This window comes from Helianthus annuus, chromosome 1, assembly GCF_002127325.2.
Source record: "Helianthus annuus cultivar XRQ/B chromosome 1, HanXRQr2.0-SUNRISE, whole genome shotgun sequence".
Lineage (NCBI taxonomy): Eukaryota > Viridiplantae > Streptophyta > Magnoliopsida > Asterales > Asteraceae > Helianthus > Helianthus annuus.
In genome coordinates, this window is record NC_035433.2 from 148053984 (window position 1) to 148077215 (window position 23232).

Here is a 23232-nt window from a genome sequence, read left to right on the forward strand (position 1 = left end):
CATGACTTCTTTAAATATGAGTTAGGATCATGTATGTTTTGGTAATTACCTTGTTTGTTTCGATCAAGCTGCAGGGTAATTACACATCACATTCATATGTGATTATTACTGGTTGTCTTTGTAGTTCTGTTTTGAAGCTATCCAATTAAACAACAATACATGCGTGATTGAGTGTAAGATTTGGAGCAGCTTTCTAGTTTCAATTTTATACGCACATACATCCCAATGATATTGGACAATGCTTTAGCATTTTCATTTTCTAAAAGAAACATAGGACAAATAGCCATAGACAAACTATTGAGTCCAAATTTCTTTATCTATACCTCCAACTATGACATTTCGAGCTTGTCCTCAATTTTTAAGGTTCATTTTCATCTGATTTTAATTGCAAAACACAAAATATAGCAGGCCTCATTCACTTACCCATTTAATTAGACGTCTATTTCCAGTCTCAATTTTACTTTATAAAAAAGTTTTATGTATTATTTTTTTCAATGAGGAAATGAGAAATACACAATTGTACTTATAAAAACTATTGTTTTGTTTCTATTTAGTCGAGTGATTGTTGCATTCATTAATTGAATGTTTCGTTGCTCCACTTGGAATTGAAGACACTAAATTCATAGTGGCTTACATATACACACGTTACAGGGTGCTCGCGTGATGAAACAAGAAGTATACAATAGTAATTTTATAACATGTTAATTTTTGTCAAATAAAAAAACTAAAAAAAAACTTTAACAATATCATACTCAAATTAAAGAGAATAAAATATTGGTTTTTATAGAGTAATTTTTTGTTATAAATAGTAACGTATGAAAAAACTATAGTCATTTAAAAATTGCAGGGAAAGTTGTTTAAAAAGTTTTAAGTATTATTTTTCTCATTGAGGAAATGAGAAATACACGATTATACTTTAAAAAAGTATACACTTTTCCTTTTGTTTCTATTTAGTCGAGTGATGGTTGCATTCATTATTTGAATGTTTCCTTGCTTCGCCTAGAATTGAAGACCCTAAGACCACAAGATGTGAGTTTGGTTTTGTGGCGTTTATGTCACACCACATCGCACACACCATCCCGGAAACCCTGTGGACCATGGTGTTTATGTTTGGGGGTTTCCACCGGCGTGGAGGTGGTTTGTGGGTCGACGTAGCGTTTACTGATTGAGGTGGCTTATAGCCGTTGGACCCCAACAAAACAATTTAAAAAGAAAAGAAAAATTCAATTAAAAAAATAATTTAACCCACCTATATAAAACTTTTCACAATTTTTCAGCTCACTTTCTTCTACCCAACTATATTTCATCCTTCATTTTTATAAAACCTCTCAACTTTTTATAAAAAAATAATGCATCCACACAACCGCAACTTCCATCCAAACAAGCCTTATGGTGTGGGTTAAGTATGGAACACCACTTCGCCTCAAGGGTCTCAACCGGTCCGCAACTTCGATCCGAGCATAATGGCATATGGATATCTACTTGCAAACCTACCTTTTATGTTTCCACATCAAATGCAAGCTCAACAACAACCGCTCACCCCTCTATCCCAAACGCCCCCTACACCCGAATCCGTATTGGAAACTCAACTTAAACCACCCGAATCAAAAAACGAAACCATAAAAAGAAAACCGAGGCCAAGAAGGAAAAAGCAATAGAGGATCGTCGCGTATATATGTAAACGGATGACGAAGAGTTGGTGTTGACGAAAGCTTGGCTTTCAATTTCAAAGAATTCGGTTTTCGGTATAATTTGGTTTTTATTTATTGTAAGAAAATATTTCTTATACTTATAATATATATTGTTTTTAATAGGTACCAACCAACATAGTGACGATTTTTGGAACCGAATAAATGACCTATATCACAAAACCTTGGGACGAGATTACTATCCAATAAATGATAGTCTCTCGTCAAAGTAGCGTGAAATAAATACCGTCATGACCGCCTTCAACTGTGACATCTCGTATTTTCAATCTTTCCATTTTTGTCAAGTCTACTTGTACTTTCTATTTTTGTAAGTTGTACCTTTGTGGTATTTGGTTTTATTCCCAAATTGTACTCGAGACTTGAAATCATAATGAAAATGCATGATTTTATGCATATTTGTGTTTAAATGCTATGTATTGTCGAAACAATTGAAAGCATGTTGAAACTATGTTAAACACGTAAAAACAGTGAAATTGCATCTTAATCTCAGCTCTTAAATTCATCGTTGCCAAGAGATTACCCTAAACCGTACAAAAATTGGGAATTTATACGTTAATTCGGTGAAAATATCAAAATTTGGGTTAAAATGATTTTTATATTATTTTATCAATATTTTAAATAAATAAATTAATAATTAAAATTAAATAAATAAATAAAAAAAACTGTTTTTTTATGATTTTGAGTATTTTGGTTAATTAAACTAACTCCGTTAGTGAAAACCCAGTTAATTCAGCTAACCGGGTTAATTTTATTAAAGGGCAGTAACTCAGTTAGTGACTAACCCAGTTAATTCAGAATAACTGTTAATAAAAAAAATGGTTGAACCGCGCGTGGAACCAGAATCGAAATCGTGACCTCGCATATAACAAGCAACTTACTAACCACTCGGTCGGGAATGCCACATCCAACATATCCGAATTTAATTCTATTTAACATAACATTAAATACGCTGAATTTGAATCAAAAGAAACCGCCCAGAACCTGCTCGTCTTCTCCGATTAGCACATGATCGGACCTGACTTTTCATTACTCTGTAACCGACGGTCGCATCTTCTATAAAAACCGACCCCACCTTTCTTCGTTTGTTCCTTCGCAATTGATTCCCGAAACCAAACCAAACCGCAAACCGTAACCGAACTGAAACCACCGGAATTTTACTTCTCGCCGGACCACCTCCGGCCACCACCGGGAACCACCGGCTGCTGCCGCCGTCGAACCACCGCACCACCATCTTCGCCGGTGACCACCTTGTCCGGTACCTTCTCCTTCTCCCGACTTTACTTTTTTTTTCTGATTTCGATATTTTTTTGTGTATTATTATTTGTTACTGTAATATAATGATTAATATTAATGTTAATATTATTAATATTATTTATTAGTATTATTATTATAATTAATATTATTATCAGGAATATTATATTACTAATAAGATATAATAAGATTATTATTATAATTATCAGAATTATTATCGGATTTGTTTTCAGAATTATTACTTAAACAATCTGAATTATTATTTATTTTCAGATTTATTTTATAAATTCAGAATTGACATTTTATAATAATCAGATTTATTTAAATTAATCATATTATATGTTACGATAAAAGAAGAAGACAGAACTTTAGAGAGGGAAAAAGCTAATTCATTTCATCGATGATCTCTAACTGTTACAAACTGACTCATATACAGACTAACGACCTAACGACTTTACAACAATAACACCTTCAACTATTACAGAATTACAACTACCCCCTTCAACTTATTTCCTTATTACAACTTCCACTATTGACATAATACCCCCTTTGACTATAACAACGTAACAATACTTTCCCCATATAGAGATTCTTGACCTCAAGAATCTACAGGAAAATAAGGAAACTGCAGCATAAAGTCAGCTGAATTCATCCAAGTTGCATCATGGAGAGGGTGGTCTTGCCACTGTACTAAGAATTTAACAATAGCTCGATTGCCTTGTTTAGCTATCTTCCGATCAATGATCTTCATAGGTTGCAATTCCTGAACTGCAGCAGTGGGTAGATCAATGATTTGAGCAGGAGGCCCGGCAGCACGTTTCAATAAGGAAACGTGAAATGTATGATGAATCAATGATCCAGCAGGTAAATCCAATTTATAGGCTGCAGCTCCAATTTTCTCCAGAATTAAGAAGGGACCATAATATTTTGGAGACAATTTAGAGTATTTGTGAGTGCGAAGAGAAGTCTGCACATAAGGATGCAATTTGAGATACACCCAATCACCTGCTGTAAATGACCTTTCACTCCTGTGATTGTCAGCAAATTGTTTCATGCGGTTTCGAGCTTTATCTAATGAGTCTTTGACTTTTGAGAGCATGGTGTCTCTTTCTTGTAAGAGATCTTCCACGGCAGCAACATTAGTAGCAGCAGGAACATGTGGAAAGTGAATAGGTGGGTCTACTCCAAACAATGCTTTAAAAGGAGACATATAAATGGCTGAGTGCCATGATGTATTGTACCACCATTGTGCTAAAGACAGCCACTTGTGCCACTAAGAAGGGGCATACATGGTCATACACCTCAAATATGTTTCAAGGCATCTATTTAAAACTTCAGTTTATCCATCCGATTGAGGATGATAAGCTGTGGACAAAGCCTGAGTAATTCCCTGCAATCTTAAAAATTCTTTCCAAAAGTTGCTCAAAAATAATGCATCCCTATCAGAAACAATTGTTTGGGGACAGCCATGGATCTTAAACACATAATCCAGCATCACCTGCGCCACTTTAGTAGCTGAATAAGGGTGTTTTAAGGAGATGAAATGACCATATTTTGTCAACCTATCCACCACAACCAAAATAGTATCAAAACCCTGAGACATTGGCAGACCACCAATAAAGTCCATCGAAACATCAGAAAAAATGGACTGAGGAACAGGCAGGGGATTTAAGAGACCAGGAGTTGCAACAGTCTCATATTTTGCCCTTAAACAAATATCACAATTCTTGACAAAGGATTTAACATCTTTGGAAGCTCCTTTCCAATAGAATATTTCCTTCAACCTTTGAAGAGTAGCATAGATGCCTGAATGTCCACCTTGGGCAGAAGAATGACATAACACCAGAAGATCATGTCTAAGGGCAGGAACCTTTGGAATCCACAATTTATTTTTTCTTCTAAGAATTTGACCATCCCAAGAGTATTTATCCCCACCAAGACCATTTTGCAGTTTCAAAATTAAATCTTGTGCCTCTTGATCATTGAGTAGGGCATCAACAATCTTTTGTAATAACAATGGTTGATAAGAAGACAAGGACATTTGAAACAAGGCAGCCCCATGTACTCTGGATAAAGCATCCGCGGCACCATTATCAACACCTTTTTTATAGACTATATCATAGTCATAACCCATCAATTTACTTAGCCATGTGTGTTGTAAAGGAGTCGTGATTTTTTGTTCCAGCAAGTGCTTTAAACTTTTCTGATCGGTTCTGATTGTAAAATGCTTTAGAATCAAATATTGATGCCAATGTTTCACGGCCATTAGAATTGCTAACAACTCTTTCTCATAAACTGATAAGGTAGTTTGCTTAACTGAAAGGGCCTTACTTACAAAAGCAATTGGATGCTGATCTTGCATTAAGACAGCTCCCAGTCCCTTTGATGATGCATCTGTTTCTACCACGAACTCCTTAGACCAATTTGGAAGAGCCAAGACAGGAGCTTGAATCAGGGCCAGTTTAAGTCTATCAAAAGCTGTTTGTGCAATCTCTGACCATTTAAAAGCATCTTTCTGCAACAATGTGGTCAAAGGTTTGGCTATAGCCCCATAGGAAGAAATAAACCTCCTATAATAACCTGTTAATCCCAAAAAACCCCTCAATTGCTTGACTGTCATAGGAGTGGGCCAATCTCTTATGGCACTGATTTTAGACGGATCAGTGGCTACTCCTTGCTTGGATATGACATGACCCAAGTACTCAACTTTAGTGCCTGCAAAACTGCATTTTGATTTCTTGGCTAACAGATTATGATCTCTAAATAGCTGCAAAACTTCTCTCAGATCAGTCAAATGTTGTTGCATATTTTGGCTATACACTAAAATGTCATCAAAGAAAACAAGAACTGTTTTCCTTAATAACTTTTGAAAAATAGAGTTCATTAAGCCTTGGAATGTCGCAGGAGCATTAGTCAACCCAAAAGGAAGGACCAGAAACTCAAATAAACCCTGATGAGTACGAAATGCAGTTTTGTGAATATCATCAACATGCATCCTGATCTGGTGATAACCACTTCTGAGATCCAACTTAGAAAAAACCTCAGCACCACCCAGTTCTTCTAATAATTCCTCAATCAAAGGAATTGGAAATATGTTTTTTACTGTATTCTCGTTTAACTTCCTATAATCAACGCATAACCTCCATGATCCATCTTTTTTTTTTAACAAGAACCACAGGGGAAGCAAATGAGCTGACACTATCTCGAATAAAGCCTAGATCTTTCATTTCTTGAACCATTTTCTCAATCACGTCTTTTTGGCCTATAGGGTATCTATAGGCTCTTTGATTGATCACCGCACTCTCATTAATCAATTGAATTTTATGGTCGCAAGACCTCTTTGGAGGTAAACTTTTGGGTTCTTGAAAAACATCATCAAACTCAGTTAAAAGGGCATTCATTTGTTCAGACTCATGCCCTTCTATTACCTTGGCTTGGTGTTGAAATGCTCCATCTAACTGGATGCTACACATCTGAGCCTGACTTCCATTTGCTTTTAATTGTTTAACCATCATTTCCATAGAGCACAAGCTCAAACTGGATTGAAACTGTTTAGCCCCTTTTAATTCAAAAGTTTGGGATCCAATCTTAAACTTCATTGTGAGAGTCTTAAAATTCCAAATGATATTATTTAAAGTTTGTAACCACTGAATACCAAGAACCATGTCATAGTTTTTTAAGGGCAGCAAAAGAACATCAGATTTATACCACACCCCTTGCATTACCCATTGGAAATCTTGACATAAACGAGTACATGGAAGATTATTACCATCAGCAACTATAACAGGCATTGAGGTTACCTCTTTCATAGGGCATCGCAGCTTGGCAGCCAATTCAGAATCTAAAAAATTGTGTGTTGACCCAGAATCAATTAAGATCTGCAACTGTCTTGTACCTATGCAACCAATCACTTTCATAGTATTAAAAGAAGGTACTCCCATTAAAGCATTCAGTGAAATTTGTGGCTCCATTGACAGATCTTGTATATTAATCATATCCGTTGCCTCACACCCTTCATCATCTGCCTCAATATGGAGAGAATACAGTTGCTTAAACTTGCAATTGTGGGTAGATGTATACTTCTCGGGGCACCAAAAACACTCCCCCTTGGCTAACTTTTCTTGTGCTTCTTTTGTTGGTATCTTTCTAATAGGTTTGGCTGTTTTATTTACAGGTGTGGGTAGTAATGCTAAGGCATTAGTATTAGTAGCCTTGAATGAACTATTTGAAGTTGTTAAAGGCTGATTGCTACCTTTGAATGACGTACTAGTGGAAGACATAGTACTTGTAGTGGAACCAGACCATTTCTTGACTTCTTTTGGCCCAAACAAGGTAGAATAAACGACTTCTTGTTGTTTGGCCATGGCAATTGCGTCTCGAACTGTCTTTGGTTTGAAAATTTTCACCAAACATCTGATCTCAGGCTTTAATCCTGCTATGAACAAACCAGCAGCATATTCTTCACACAATACGACTCTATAAAGCAAAGCATCGAAAGCTTCACAATATTCTTGTAAAGTACTTGTTTGTTGCAAATTCTTTAGGTCTTCCATCGGTTCTTCAGATAACCGTGTTGAAAATCTATTGGTTATGGATCTTTCGTAATCTGCCCAATTCATCTCTTCCACCACTCGGTTTTGACTATTAACATGCAATTGGTGCCATTGTAATGCAGCACCTTCTAAATTGATTACAGCAATTTGTACCTTGTGTGCCTCTGGTGTCTTATCAATTGTAAAGAAATGTTTACATTTGTATATCCAGCCTTCGACATCCTCACCATTGAATTTAGGAAAATCTAATCGTCCCAATCGAACAAATCTGGAATCCCCATTTCTATCTCGATCCATTCCTCTATTATTCAGCATTTCTTTCAACTCTGTCAATTGTGAACACAACACCGCCATTTGACCTTGTAAACTCTGGATATTTCCCGAATTCTCCTCAGCTATCGCTCTCTGAACTTGAATGGCCTGTGCATTATCTCTGATTAACTCTTGTAATTTCTCCATTCCTTGATGTCTCGTCGGCATAAACGATTGTAACCCTAGTTTCCCAATTTGAGTACAAAACACGAAAACGAAGAACAAATTGAAGAATTCGAAGGGAAATTGATCGAAAGAATGATCAATTTCAACGATTTGAAGTGAAATTGAATTGAAATTGATCGAAAGAATGATCAATTTCGGTGAATTGAACGGACAGACGAACTGAATGATCGACTCAACTACTGAATTTGATGAATTAGGGCTTTGATTTCAAGAGCGTCCAGAGAATCGAACAGCTCTGATACCAATGTTACGATAAAAGAAGAAGACAGAACTTTAGAGAGGGAAAAAGCTAATTCATTTCATCGATGATCTCTAACTGTTACAAACTGACTCATATACAGACTAACGACCTAACGACTTTACAACAATAACACCTTCAACTATTACAGAATTACAACTACCCCCTTCAACTTATTTCCTTATTACAACTTCCACTATTGACATAATACCCCCTTTGACTATAACAACGTAACATTATATTATTACTGAAATAATTCAGAATAATGATTATAATCAGATTTATTATTTTAAATCAGAATTTTTATTTTTAAATCAGAATTATCATTCTTATATATATATATATATATATATATATATATATATATATATATATATAGGGGGAGGATGTATAGAAAACCCACTTTAATTTAGAAAACCCGGGAAACTCAAAGCTCCCGATGGTTTTTTTCTTGAAAAAATTTACACATGTTATATACATGTTTTTAAGGGTTTTGGGCAAAAAAAATAAAAATAAAAAAAGCGCCAAGTAGATATTTAAAAAAAAATAAACAAGTTTTGGTGTAACACATGTTACATTCATCTGACATATTTGTAACATGTGTTACACCAAAAATTGTTTATTTTTTTTAAAAATATCTACTCGACGCTTTTTTGATTTTTTTTTGCCCAACACCTTTAAAAACATGTATATAACATGTGTAATTTTTTTTAAGAAAAAAAAAACATCGGGAGCTTTGAGTTTTCCGGGTTTTCTAAATTAAAGTGGGTTTTCTATAGATACTTACATTATATATATATATATATATATATATATATATATATATATATATAAAATCAGAATTATTAACAAATCAGAATTTCTATTTTTAAATCAGAATTATTATTTTATATATATTATTTAATTACTATTAAAATCAGAATTATTATTTTAATAAAACAGAATTTATATTCTATTATTTTAAATCAGAATTTATATTTTAAAAAGCAGAATTATTATTTTTATTTAATCAGAATTATCACTTTACATATATATATATATAATAATTAGATTCATTATTTTATATAATCAGATTTATTATTTTAAATCAAAATTATTAATCTATAATATTTATATCTATATATCAGAATTATTATTTATTTTAGTAAATAACATTTATAATATGTTGGTAAAATCAGAAATATTATCTTAATATTATATACAAATCAGTATTATTATATTTACTTATTTAAATGGTCATATATATCTCATTAAATGCAAAATATGAGATATATGATTGTTATTTTAGAAATGTTAATTTTATTTTTATAAATGCCTAGTTATTAAATAATCTCTAAATTTCCAAATATTTAACAAAATCCTCCAAAATTAATAGGGTAATTCTCTTGTGCACATTCTCTTGGGAAATCCCTGATTCTTAATATTATTCCAAGAAATACGCAACGCAACCTAAGGTGAATATACATGACCCATTTTCCATTTTATCACATTTTTGGGTGCTGTATGCATTTTCTATATCAAAAACACTATGTTAAACATTTTTGCACTGTCAATCCACATTTCATGTGAATCTATTTGACTCATGTTAATCATGTTATGCTAATGTTAAACATTTATGATTGTGTGTTCATTAACTTTGCAAGCCTCCCCTAACAATGGCAGCGCTGTAGGTTGTAATGCCCCTCCCATAATATTATGGGTATTGTTAGGTTTATTCTATGTTACTCATGTTACCACCCTTCTAGGGTTAGGCTATGTTAATTGCGTTAAACTTTGGTTTGAACACATAAATTCATCGTTACGAGTATAACTGTTAATATGAAATCATGTAGTCACGTGGATTTGATCATGTTAAACTATTTTAATCATATTATACTATATTCAAACTTGTATACTCGCCAACATGTTTTGTTGACTTTATTTTAAATGCATACTGCAGGATGAGGAATCAAGATCTGAAGAAATAAATAGGATGGCCTAGAAACCCACCTATGAAATAAACTTTGTTTAATGTTTGTTATTTCCTTTATGACAATGTATGAAACTTTGAAATTTTAATAAATTAAATTTAATTATATTGTCACATTTAGTGTTATGATGTCTTTGAACAGTTTGTATGTCTCATCCCGATGTTTCCGCCATCGGTTGGGGTGTGACATCAACGACCACTACAAAAACCTAAAGAACAACCAAAAAAGTGGCGAAACGGACTCCGACTTGTTGATGTGTGCGATGGCCTTGTATTCGGAAGGAAAGAAGCCACCTTTAAATTTATGCATTGTTGAGAAGTTGCGAAAAAACTCCCCAAAATGTGATTGAGTACCTTTAGTGGAACAATCGTCGTCCAAAAGGTCTAAAAGTTGCTCCTCCACTTGTAACACCTCGCTTTTGTAACTTTCCTTATTTAGCATGTTTGTTCGTAACTTCCATTTATGGAAACTTGTATTCCCTTTGTAATCGTATTTCATTTCAAACGTTGTAATCCGAGGCTTGAATCATAGTGAAAACTCGATCTTTTATACACTTGTGTTATCCACAATGCGTAAATGCTTGTTAAACATTCGTGATATATGCATACTTGATACAATTTATACGCAAATTCATACTTATTATACATGCAAAATTCATTTATACATTCATTTATTTATGCATTACACTTATACATTGCGCTTACATGTTTAACACACTTAAAACTGACAAAATACGCGAATTGAAATTTCAAACATAAGGGACTGGTCCCTATCGCACGAGAGGACCCTCTTGTCCCATACGCCCCTTTCGTCCTTAATCCGTCTCATCCCAAACTCGTTCCGCAGTCTATAAATACCAACCCACTTCCTTCATTTCCATCCTTCACACTCTAGACTTTTCTCTCAAAATCTAACTTTGAGCATTTCTTTGGAGCTTGTCAAAACTACTATCTAAGTGAGTGTATAACTCACTAACAACTGTTTTCTTCTAATTTCTTCCATTTTTATAAACTTTTACAAGATTCTTCACGAAGCTTTAACTTGGTTTCTCAGATTTGCAATGACAAATTTATAACAACCCTAATGTAAACCGACACCCTCATAAATTTTTCAACACCCTAATATATCTTAAAATATCTCAATATGTCTTTATATGCACCTCGTATGTGAAAACCGAGCCCCAAAATAGAGTATAGTATATAAAATCAATTGAAAACAATAAAAATTAAGTTGAGGCGGGCCGCATAAGCCCACCCCAACCTCTAACGCGGGCCGCCTTAAGGTTAACCAGAATCTTTTAATTTCCTTTAGTTCATGCGGGCAGCGAAAGACCCCGTCTAAGTTCACGCGGGCCGCGAGCAACCTAGATTGTGGCGCGACCCTGAGCTGACACGTGTCAACACCGTGTCAAGCCTAGTGGTGACCGGGCCAAGCTACGTCGTTGACCCACATTGACGCGGGCCGCGTAAGGCCCTGCCTTACCTTCACGCGGTCCGCGAGAACCTCCGTTTTCAGCCTTATAAATAGAAGGCAACGGGCCTTTAGTCTGTTCGCTCATTTCTTTTCTTTCTTACTAAATTTCTGAGTAGTATACAATATACCCGGGCATTATACCCCCTAAATAGCGAGGTTCTGCTCCGTTGTAAGTATTATAACCCCTGGATACGTATTAGATACTCTGCCCGATTGATCTAGGGTTCCATAACGGCTGTCGTGGTTCTGCCCGACGTAGTCGTTGGAATGCCGTCTCGGGGAGGGTATTACTAATGTTAAAATGGGTTATTATACTAACACACGTGCATTTGTGTAAATTATAGATTATTCCCAGGAAATCACTACTGAAAACCCTAAAATAGCAATGTGAGTAATCTCCTTTTTGTTAACAGTTTTTACAAAACCTTAACCTTTTTACAATGCAATTTAGCAGTGATGGGGTCTTTGTAATTCTACAATTACTGCCGGTATGTTGGGGTTTTGCATACAAAATTTGAGTAACGTTACCATTGGACAAAGAGTTAGCCAATGCGTAATATGACCCTCTAGTCAGACTTGACACTACTGAATGAGTAATTGGGTAGATATAAACATTGTAATCGCCCTCAATACTGTTTAAATTAAATTAATAAATCTTGATTAAACTGAGATTCACTCACCAGTATTTTCCACTGACAAAACCTTTTTAAAACGCGTTTCAGGTAACACAATGTGAAAGCCAATTAGAAGCCAGCTGGACAGCACTGAAGGCTTGGAAAAGTGGCTATAAAAGTTACCTAAATAAAAAGAAAGCGTTTATTTCAATAAAGTGGGATATATCCCTGTAATTCAGTTTGTAATGAAAACTTGGGTTTTACCCATGTGTTTAATATTATAAAATATGGTGGTTTACTCTGATTTAATATTTCTTAACTACGGTCCTGATGAAAATTTCCGCTGCCAAATAAGTTAATAACGTGATACCACCGCAACTGGTTCGCGGCCGCCCGTTCCCGGAAATAGGGATCGAGGGTTGTGACAGAAGGTGGTATCAGAGCTATGCCACTGATTCAGCCACAGAAGTGTTCCGCTGACATCAAAATTCAAATTGTTAGGAAATAAATTACGGAAATACGTGCATAATTGTATTTTCTTGTTAAGTGTTATCTGACTATCTGTTAGTTTACAGTATGAGTGACCAAGGACCCTCTGACGCGTATCGTCAATTGTCTGGTTCGCCTAGGAGCGAAGGTACCTCATCTTCTCAGCCTGCCCTCTCAGGGTACTCTGCTGATACGGAAGAAGGAATCTTTGTGTTTAAGGCTCAGTCTGAAGAGCCATTTCCTTAGAAAAAGAGGGGATGGTTCAGTAGGGGAGCACATGAGCGTAGGAAACGTATGAAAAAGTTACAGGATCAGCGAGTGTTAGCCGCAGCCAAAAGAGAAACTGATGCCTATACCCAGGATATGCTCAATAGGGGTATAGCCAATATCCACATTTTAGCAACCACTGCAGCTGACCCAAACCTGGAACAAATGCTAGCACCCCAACCACAATTACCAAATCCTGACCAACCCATGGAAGTGGAAAACCCTGAAAATCAACCAGAAATGCATAATTTCAACCCAGAAGAGATACCTAGGGTACCTGGACCAAATCCCCTGGACCCAAACAATTACGACCTTTGGTGGAACGATGTTAGGGACTATGTGCAACAAAACCCGATTCAGGAAAATGTGCCGATAGCCAATCTAGGAGCCTACCCAGGGTTAGATCCTCAAGATCCCTACAATATTAACGATGCATACATTAGGGAAATCTTAGAAAATCCATACCCTTACCAGGCCCCGTACCAGGAACCCGAACCTCAGATTCCAAACCCAGTCCTAGAACCTGCACCCCCAATGAGTGCAGAAAATGTCCAAGAACTTAGGACTTTTGGGGAGGAAATTTTAGAAAGTAGTGAAAGAATGCGACAGGTGGGAGAGCGCCTCGTCTGGAAGTACGACGAGCGCAATATGGATTTCTGGATGAATCCATATCAGTGAATGTGATGGCAGAACGATAGAAATAATATAATATGATAATAATATAATAATAATATATGTGTGTATGAAAAAAAAAACAACTACGGATGCATACTATTAGTATTGTAGCTTTACATTTCAGTCGGTATTGTAATTTTAATTTTTGTACTGGTGTGTAATGATGCATACTATATGAATAGAGTAAAAGTCGCAATGCTCGACGCTTTTGACCAAAAAGTGTGTGTCATGTGATTGGCTATATTCAAATATTATTTGTGATATTAATATTTGGTAAATGTGTAAAATTCAGATGGCCGACGAGGGAAATCAAGATAATCTGAATAACGATAACCAGAGTAACAATAACGTGGTTAACGAGAATCCGAACAACAATAACAACGGAAACCAAATGGATAATAGTGCTGTTCAACATATTGTGGCACAGGGAATTATAGATGCAATGCCATTAATTATTCAAACGGTTCAAGAAGCGAATAATAAAAGTAAGCATAGCAGTAAGCGATCAAATGAACCAGAACACAGCGTGAACAATGAACTCACACTTCAAGCGCCCATTCCCAAGAGAAGAAGAACCATGCCACATGGTTGTTCTTACAAAGAATTCTGGTCCTGCAAACCTATAGAATTCTCGGGCAATGAAGGACCCATTGCAGCTTTACGCTGGATAGAGAAAACTGAGGCAGGTCTGAAAATAAGCAAGTGTGCGGAGGAAGATAAAATCATGTTTGCTTCAAATCTATTTAAGAATGCAGCTCTAGAATGGTGGAACACTATCCTCCAATCAAGAGGAAGTGATAGGGTTTATAACATGGAATGGGAGGAATTTAAGAACATGGTGGAAAGGAAGTTCTGCCCTCCCAATGAAAAAGAACAGATAGCAAATAAGTTTCTGAATCTTAGAATGACCGGGGTAGACAGTAAAGGTTACACTACCACATTCTTTGAATATGCTAGGATAGTACCAAACCTTGCGTCACCTGAACCAGTATTAATCTCCCGTTACATCTGGGAATTAATTGGGGAGATTAGGCATGTGGTCAAGGCAGCTAGACCTCAAACCATAGAAGAAGCTGTAGAACTAGCCAATACCTTGACAGACGAGCTAATCCGTACTAGGGAAGAAGATCAGAGGAGAAACTTATCCCAAAAGCTTACTCAAGAATTCCGTTCTAGGAATTACAACCGTAGGAATGTAGGTTCTATGTCTGCACCTTATTGCAAGTATTGCAAAAGAAAGCATTCTGGAAAATGCCCCATATACTGCAATTTCTGAAAAATATCAGGTCACAAGGAAGAAGATTGCAGGAAGAAAGCCAATAGCAGGGTATGCTTCAACTGTCACGGCCCCCGGCCCGGTTTGACCCGTTCCAGGAGCCGCGGGACAGAAATCCCCGTGGTGTCTGATTTATGTGACAGCGGAAGTCTTTTATTACAGGATCTTTTCACCGTAAAATGCTCGTTTAATATATTACACAAAGTTTTTAGGGATTACATCCCATAATTTACAATCAGTTGATTTCACACAGAAATCATTATTTTCCAAAACATGTTTTATTTATTTATTCACAATGAGCCACTTCTCTGAGCTTGTAGTGCTTTACTGCTGTAACACCTCGAAAAATTACGTCCAATAATGCATTGACACGTGTCAAGGGCTTTGAATATGTGAAAATATACTTTAGAGGGACTAAAGTTGACAAAAAGTGAAACTATGGAATATAAGGGTCCGAAGTGTCAACATTAGATAAATAGACTCTACAATAACCCTCCATGGTGTTTATAACCCTAAACGTATAGATCATGGATCATACGAAGCGGGAAATGCACGAAAGTGAGGAATTACAAACTACAGGGACTAAAAGTGTCAACATGTTGAATTTATACCTCTGATTTATCTTTTGGCAGCCCCGAAGCTTTGTAATGATAAAATATACTCACTAGAATATGTGGTAAAAATTTCATGAAGTTTCGTTATCGTATGAGAAAGTTATGACCAAAACCGTACTTGAGGGGTTAAAAGCGTCAACGTCGAATTTCATGACTTTTCGGGTGAGCGCAAAGTTAACCGAGGACTTTACCATGTTGGTAAATGTCCCAAGGTCCTTAAAAATCAAGTTTGAGGGTCTAAGGGTCAAGATAAATGGCCAAAACCTCGTAACTAAAGAGCAGGGACCAAACTGCAACATTTAAACAAGTTTTGTGGATCTGCAAGTCCCAGGCGGCCCGCCTGGGCACCCTTAAGCGGGCCGCGTGACCTGCCCAGCGACAGAAACTTAAGGACAGCTGCCAGTTGATCGAAATTTGAGTTGGTTACAGCTTTTTATCACCTCCCAAATGCACCAATCGAATTACATGCATGCTAAGACACTTGTGACCATCTCACAACACCTGAATCACCTTATAAGCAGATCAAAATCACCACAATTGAGGTCTTGAGTTAGTAACCAAGAACACTTGAGCTCTCAAAATTCACAAGGCAACTCCTGGAGCTTTTCTGGTCGACAAGGCTGCTTCATAGTGATCTTTAAGCTTCATTAGGACTCTTGTAAGCATTCATAACCTTCTCTAATTCGTTCTAGCTTAGATTATTAGCCGAAAGTCAATCCGTCGTAACTATAGTTTGACTTTTTGATTAAACGAAAATGGCTCAGTCATTTCTCAAATTGAAAGTACCTACAAGTTGGTATTTATGTGGGAAACAAACCCTCAAAAGGGTATTTTCTGATTCCCACTCTAAGCATGATTATTGTCGAGTCAAAGTTGTTCTTAAAAAGTCAACAGAATGCGTTTATGCAAAATTTATCATAAATAGTAATGTAGATTACATGCAATCAGTTTGATCATCAAAATAACTTTATAATGAGTGTAAGAATATGTTTTATCATGATCAACTCGACAATTTTTAGTATAAACACGGATTGGAACCGAAAGTCTTACAAAATGACTTTTTCTTTGACTCTCGATTCGGATCCGTGCATGAATGTTTGAGATCTGCCTTAGAGCTTATTTTGAACCATTTTTATATATGTGTAACTCTCTGAGATTTTAAGACTTGATGCAACTCTTGTCCGATTCATATGCATGTTACCGGTTTATGCTTAAATATGACTATTTTGCCCTTTTGACTATAAAACATGATTTTTGGAAAAGTGAAAGAGTAGAAACCTTTATTACTGATTTATAAACTTGCACCGAAAACTTGATATCAGTTGGAGGTCCAGATTTAGACTTATGTCCGATATCGTAAATCTAGAGCTTTGTGTTGAATAAACGGCGTAAATAGTATATAGCCTATTTAAGCCCACTTTTTGATACCAAACTTTTTACCAACTGATGTTATATAATAGTTTGGGATTTTTGAAGATTTTTATTTAATTTTTGGCTGATCGTATCATAGGTCTCTAAGTTTAATTCGGTTAACCCCGGTTTTGACCTTTTTGGCCATAAAATGAGTTTTATAAATCTTTTTGACCCCAAACCTTTTTCTACAGATTTTATTTGTTAAATAAGTTATTTTGAGCATTCTGGAAATATAAAAACCTCAGCCTTCTTTTGAAAACCCGGAAACGGCTCTAAATCGCCTTTTTAAGCGTTTTTAACGCATAGTATGTACTATAACCATATTAAACGTATAAGGATTATACCTACTGATGTATTTAGCATATTTTTATATAATAACAGTAAGTATAAGTTTTTGAACTCAGATTTCCAGTTTTGACCGTTTAAGCCCTTGTGAAATTACCAAAATACCCCTAAGGTGCATAGTTCGATTTTAAATGATAAGTTTCATATATGGGTCATACCCTACTGTTATAATATGTCAAGTTAAGTATTTTTACTGTATAAATCAGACCTGTAACTCAGATTTCCAATTTAACCCTTTTATAATCTTTTAAATGACCAAAATGCCCTTATGAGGCGCAAATTGAGTTTAATTCCGTATGGGGCAAAATAGAAGTTATCTTACTGATATTATGACATATTTAAAGCATATTATCTCAGGGAACTTGCATATGATCCTTATGGTTACCCGTAACGCTCTTTTAGCGTTCGGTTCGGTTTATGTAACTAGTTTGCATAAATTGACCGACACGGGTCAAACAGTATCATTTTTGTCTCAAAATCCAGAATGTATTTAGCATACCCAAATTATACAAGATAGCCATGTCCCGGATATCCTTGGCATCATCTTACGAGATGGCCACGACCTGAGCACGGGGTGTAGGCGTACACCCGTCAGTGAATAACTCTAATATTGTGGTGTGTCTATTAATCTTTAACCCGGTCTACGGATCGGGCTACTGAACGCGGAGTAACATGTAAATCCCTTACAAGATTATATTGTATAATTATCCCAAGTTATAAAAAAATATTTTTATGCCATGAGCATTTAAATCAATTTTCAATCTTTTCAAAACGAGTCAGTTAATTTGTATTTACCAGTGTAAACTGACGTAATTTTCCAAAAGGTTAAGTGCAGGTACTACACGAAATAGGCTGGCTGTCTTCTAGAGCGTCCACAATAAGTCTCGCAAACTTGGATGACAATAAACTGTTGAACAATATCTTATTTTATTTTGATCCGCCTGTGGATCCGTTTCAACTATCAGTGATATTTATTATTACATTTTATTAAAGTTGAAATGAATCTATCTTTGCTTCCGCTGTGCATTTATATATTGTGTTGTTTGTCTATGATGATGCCAACTACGTCACTATACTCCCCACCGGGCCCACCGGTGACACGTGGAAATTGGGGGTGTGACAGGTTGGTATCAGAGCCAACGTTGAGTGAATTAAACACTAGCCTTCTGTGTTTAATCTCAGTTACACAATTGCACATTCCTCGATTTTCGAGTCTAGACAAAGAACTTAGGAAATATTCAAAAATTTATTTTTATTTTTTTTTAACTTTGTCTTATATATTTTGTTGTGCCACTTGTTTGATTTTTGACAGGTTCAAAATGACGCCGCGTGTAAGAGGAAGAGGAAGGGGACAAGGAGCATTCGCAACCTCGCATGATCATGAAGCCGGTCCTTCGCATAGGCGAACCCCTTCAGGATCCCATAACGCAGATGCCCGAAACCTTTGGAGGTCTTTCGCTGAACCCGCCAGGCACTCAGCCTCACTGAGTACCTCACCTTGCATTCCACACTCCTTTGGGCCTCATTCAGAAAATGAGCCCCACAACTCCCATCAATCCTTCATTCCTCTCCACCAATCACCTTTTGATTACCCAGTACCTGTCTATCAGGGCCTGTACAACCCTGATGATTACTTGGGAGAACCAATGGGTTATAACCCACTTGGACCTGAAGACCACTTTCCGGGTGGCAACGAGATGGATGTCGATGATGATACCGATCCTTCCATGCCACCGTCCGGAACACCGAACCACCCCATCGAGATTTCTGATGGGTCACCGTTTGTGGGATCACCTTACAATGGTCCCGACAGTTATGAGGAGAGATTCAAGCAGCATGACTGGGTGTATACCCCTAGTTATCATAACTCTCCCATGCACCAGTCCTACCATAACTCTCCCTTGCACTCCCAGCAGCAGCTTCAGCAGCAGCCTCAGCAGCAGCAGAATCCCTCTGAGGATTTCTGGCGCGACGTGGTCACTCCGCCGCCGCCACCACCTCCGGTTTTGCGTCCTCCGCCTCAGAGGCGAAGAGGAAGGAACGCACGGATGTCTACACGAGGGGGAATACGCATCGGCACCCCTCCGCATTCTGGTAGCAGCCGATACTCGCCTCTTCGTGGGGAGCCAGAGATGGGAGAATCTTCGCAGCCCGTCTCAGAAGTAACTTCTGCGCCAATCGCGCCACTGCCATCGCAGGATTTCGGAAACCCCAACCCTGCACATGCTAGCTCGGCACCGTTCAACCCCTTCGAGCAGATTTACCCTCCAGGTTATGACTATACAGGAGATCCCTACTGGATAGCTTCGAACTACAGCTCTCTCCCACCGGAAGGTCCTTTTGGAGGTACTTGGGCTACGGGGCAATCGACTTATGGTTACCCCTCGCATGGATACCAGCAGCCGCAGCCTCCTCAGCCACCGCAGTATCCACTACCACCGCAGGCACCGATGATGTCGCCTCCGCAAGTTCAAGAAATCCTTCAAGGGATAAATGATGTGCGACGTGAATTGCGGCATGAATTGCGGGAAGATCGCCGACATAACCGCGGAATGTTTAAGAAGATGGTGGATTTGATCAAGGGGAAAAGCAAGAAGGATTATTAAATCCTTTGTTTGTTAGCTTATTTAATCATTCCCTGCGAGGACATTTATTCCTGTACTCTACCCCTGTGTGGGTATATTTCCTTCCTGTTCTACCCCTGCGTGGGTATGCTTGCTTCTGTTTGACCCCTGCGTGGGTTTGTTTGTTTGTTTGATTGTTTGTTTGTTGTTTATTTAGCTCCTGCGTGGGCATGTTGTTTGTGCAAAAGTCCCGTTTAGGGCAAACTCGTACTAGTTAATTTTATTTAAAATGGTTACTTTAAGTTTTCATTTTTAATTTATATGCATGAATATAATATACAAATAAATGAAAAATAGTGATTTCTATTTTTACTTACCATAATTAATAATAAGAATCTTAAAAAGGTAAAACCTAGCTGGAATGTCATATTAAATGACGTTAATATTCCTGGCCAATATGGTAGATCCTATTTAAAAGATTCAAATCTCTGTTAACATCTGTAAACATGATAACATTCTTGACAAGCGTGATCCGCAAAATCACACATGTCACTCTTTTAATAAAGTATCCAAAAATTATATTGTATATATATCTGATTATGACTTGATGCCTACGAGTTATAACTAATGTCATATAAAACAAAAAGGCAGCTGTGGTTTATAGCCTCCCTGCCAAGCAAAGGATTTATTTGTTTAATTATACAAATTCTAATCCTATAAAAATCTAAATTCAAAATTTAGAAATTTGTCCAAGTGACTAGGCCTATTGTGCCAATATATATATTTCATTCTAGGATAAAGTTGCTAATAAAAAGTCCTAAATGGAATTAACTAAATTAACTAATATGGCTCTTATTACCATGGTTAATAAATCGTCAAGAACGATAATACTGTTAGGTTTCTAAATAGACCTTGTCCTTACTTTTATATAGCTCATAAAGCTACATGGCTAAGTCTGAAGAAACAAACAGTCAATCTGCGGAAAACCCAGTTAACACTAAGATTCATGTAACTGGTGCGGAACTACAAGCACTGGTGGAAAATGCTGTTGCCAGGGCCATTGAAAGGCAATTTAGGGAATCAAGCGGGACCCGAAGTAGGACCCGAACCGTACCACATTCCAAATCCAAGAATCATTCGGAGGCTCATAGCAAACCGCCCTCTAAGAAAGATATATCTAAGAAAGATGAGCCAAAGAAGAATGATGAGGATAATCACTCCTCCAACCACAGCAGCATTCCGAAAAAGGAGATCGAGCAGAAACATGAATCGCACAGTAAGTCCTGTACGTATAAATACTTCGTCTCATGTAAACCCAGAGACTTTAGTGGGGAGAAGGGAGCGGTCGCTTGCATGACCTGGTTAGACGAAATGGATACAGTTGTAGATATCAGCGGGTGTGCTGATCGGGATGTAGTGAAGTACGTATCCCAATCATTCAAGGGGGACGCACTGGCGTGGTGGAAATCTCTCTTACAAGCTGCCAGGCAGGCCACACTTTACAGTATGTCATGGGAACAGTTCGTAGCCCTTATTAAGGAGAATTTTTGCCCACAGCATGAAGTTGAAAGGATCGAGTCAGATTTCGTATCCTTGGTGATGAAGAATCTTGACTGCCAGGCATACCTCACCACTTTCAACACTCTATCTCGATTGGTTCCATATTTGGTAACCCCAGAGCCAAAAAGGATTACCCGTTTTATTGGGGGTTTGGCACCTGAGATAAAGGCAAGTGTTAAGGCATCGAGGCCTACAACGTTCAGATCAGCTACTGATCTGTCTCTCTCTCTCACCCAGGACGTAGTCAGGTTGAGAGCTCTTAAGAACTCGGAGGAGAATAAGAGGAAGCGTGAGGACGATACCTCACGGAGATCGGAGAAAAGACACCGAGGGAATAACGACCACAGGAAAGGGTCGGGATTTAAGAGAGATTGGCAACCATCAGGGGATAAGCCCAAGTGCAAGACCTGTAAGAAAAACCATTTTGGGAAGTGTCGCTTAGAATCGAAATCGCAGTCCCACATGAGGTTCTGTGGAATCTGCAAATCTACGGATCATACGACTTTGAAGTGTAAAGGTCTGAAGGATGCAACATGTTACGGTTGCAACAAGAAAGGGCACATCAAGTCTAATTGCCCAAAGAACGCTAAGAAAGCCGATGATGGAAAGAAGACCAATGCAAGAGTCTTCAAGATGGACGTTAAGGAAGCAGTTCAAAATGACAACGTTATTACAGGTACTTTTCTTGTAAATGATGTTTTTGCTAGAGTACTGTTTGATTCAGGAGCTGATAAGTCATTTGTAGATGATAAGTTCTGTAAGTTGTTAAAATTGCCTGTAAAAGCCTTAAATGTGAAGTATGAGGTGGAATTAGCTGATGGAACCATAGAAACCGCCTCAACTGTTTTAGATGGATGTGTTATATCCATTAGGAATCATTCTTTCCCATTATCCTTGCTTCCCTTTAAGCTAGCCGGATTCGATATAGTGATAGGTATGGATTGGTTATCGCGTAACCAAGCCCAGATTGTGTGCAACAGAAAGCAAGTGGTAGTTAAAACTCCGTCTGGTGAGTCACTCACTATCCAAGGAGATACCCAGCATGGATTGCCTGAGCAAGTGTCCATGCTCAAGGCATCCAGATGCCTGCAGAAGGGTTGTGTCATTTATATGGCACAAGTTACTATTGATGAGCCAAAGCCAAAGATTGAAGACATCCCTGTCATCTCAGAATACCCTGAAGTATTCCCTGAAGAACTACCTGGTTTACCACCAGATAGGCAAGTGGAATTTCGAATTGACATCATTCCGGGTGCGGCGCCAGTAGCAAGAGCACCATACAGGTTGGCACCAACGGAGATGAAGGAGTTAAGGACGAAGTTAGATGATCTGTTAGCTAAGGGTTTTATTAGACCTAGCTCGTCTCCTTGGGGAGCGCCAATCTTGTTTGTTAAAAAGAAGGATGGATCGATGCGTCTGTGCATCGATTACCGTGAGCTTAACAAAGTCACTATCAAGAATAGATATCCGTTGCCCAGGATCGACGATCTGTTCGATCAATTGCAAGGGGCAAGCTACTTTTCGAAGATCGACTTAAGGTCAGGCTATCACCAGTTGAAGGTCAAGGATGAAGATGTGCACAAGACAGCGTTTAGGACTCGTTATGGACATTATGAGTTCCTAGTGATGCCGTTTGGGCTCACTAACGCACCAGCCGCATTCATGGATATCATGAATCGCGTCTGCAAGCCTTATCTAGATAAATTCGTCATCGTCTTTATTG

General features: G+C 37.5%; 2 protein-coding genes across 2 annotated transcripts in view; one reads left to right on the forward strand and one right to left on the reverse strand.

Moving 5' to 3' along the window:
* The window catches only part of LOC110884160 (putative disease resistance protein RGA3), a 78058-nt gene that overhangs the window by 13655 nt on the left and 41171 nt on the right, over nt 1–23232 (forward strand). The window lies entirely within an intron of this gene.
* Nucleotides 6089–7972, reverse strand: LOC110934084. The gene has a single exon (XM_022177278.1). The coding sequence runs from the start codon at nt 7970–7972 to the stop codon at nt 6089–6091; it is 1884 nt and encodes a 627-aa protein (XP_022032970.1).

Coding starts and splice junctions, on each gene's coding strand:
- LOC110934084 (XM_022177278.1), bottom strand. CDS start 7,972: ATGGAGAAATTACAAGAGTTAATCAGAGATAATGCACAGGCCATTCAA.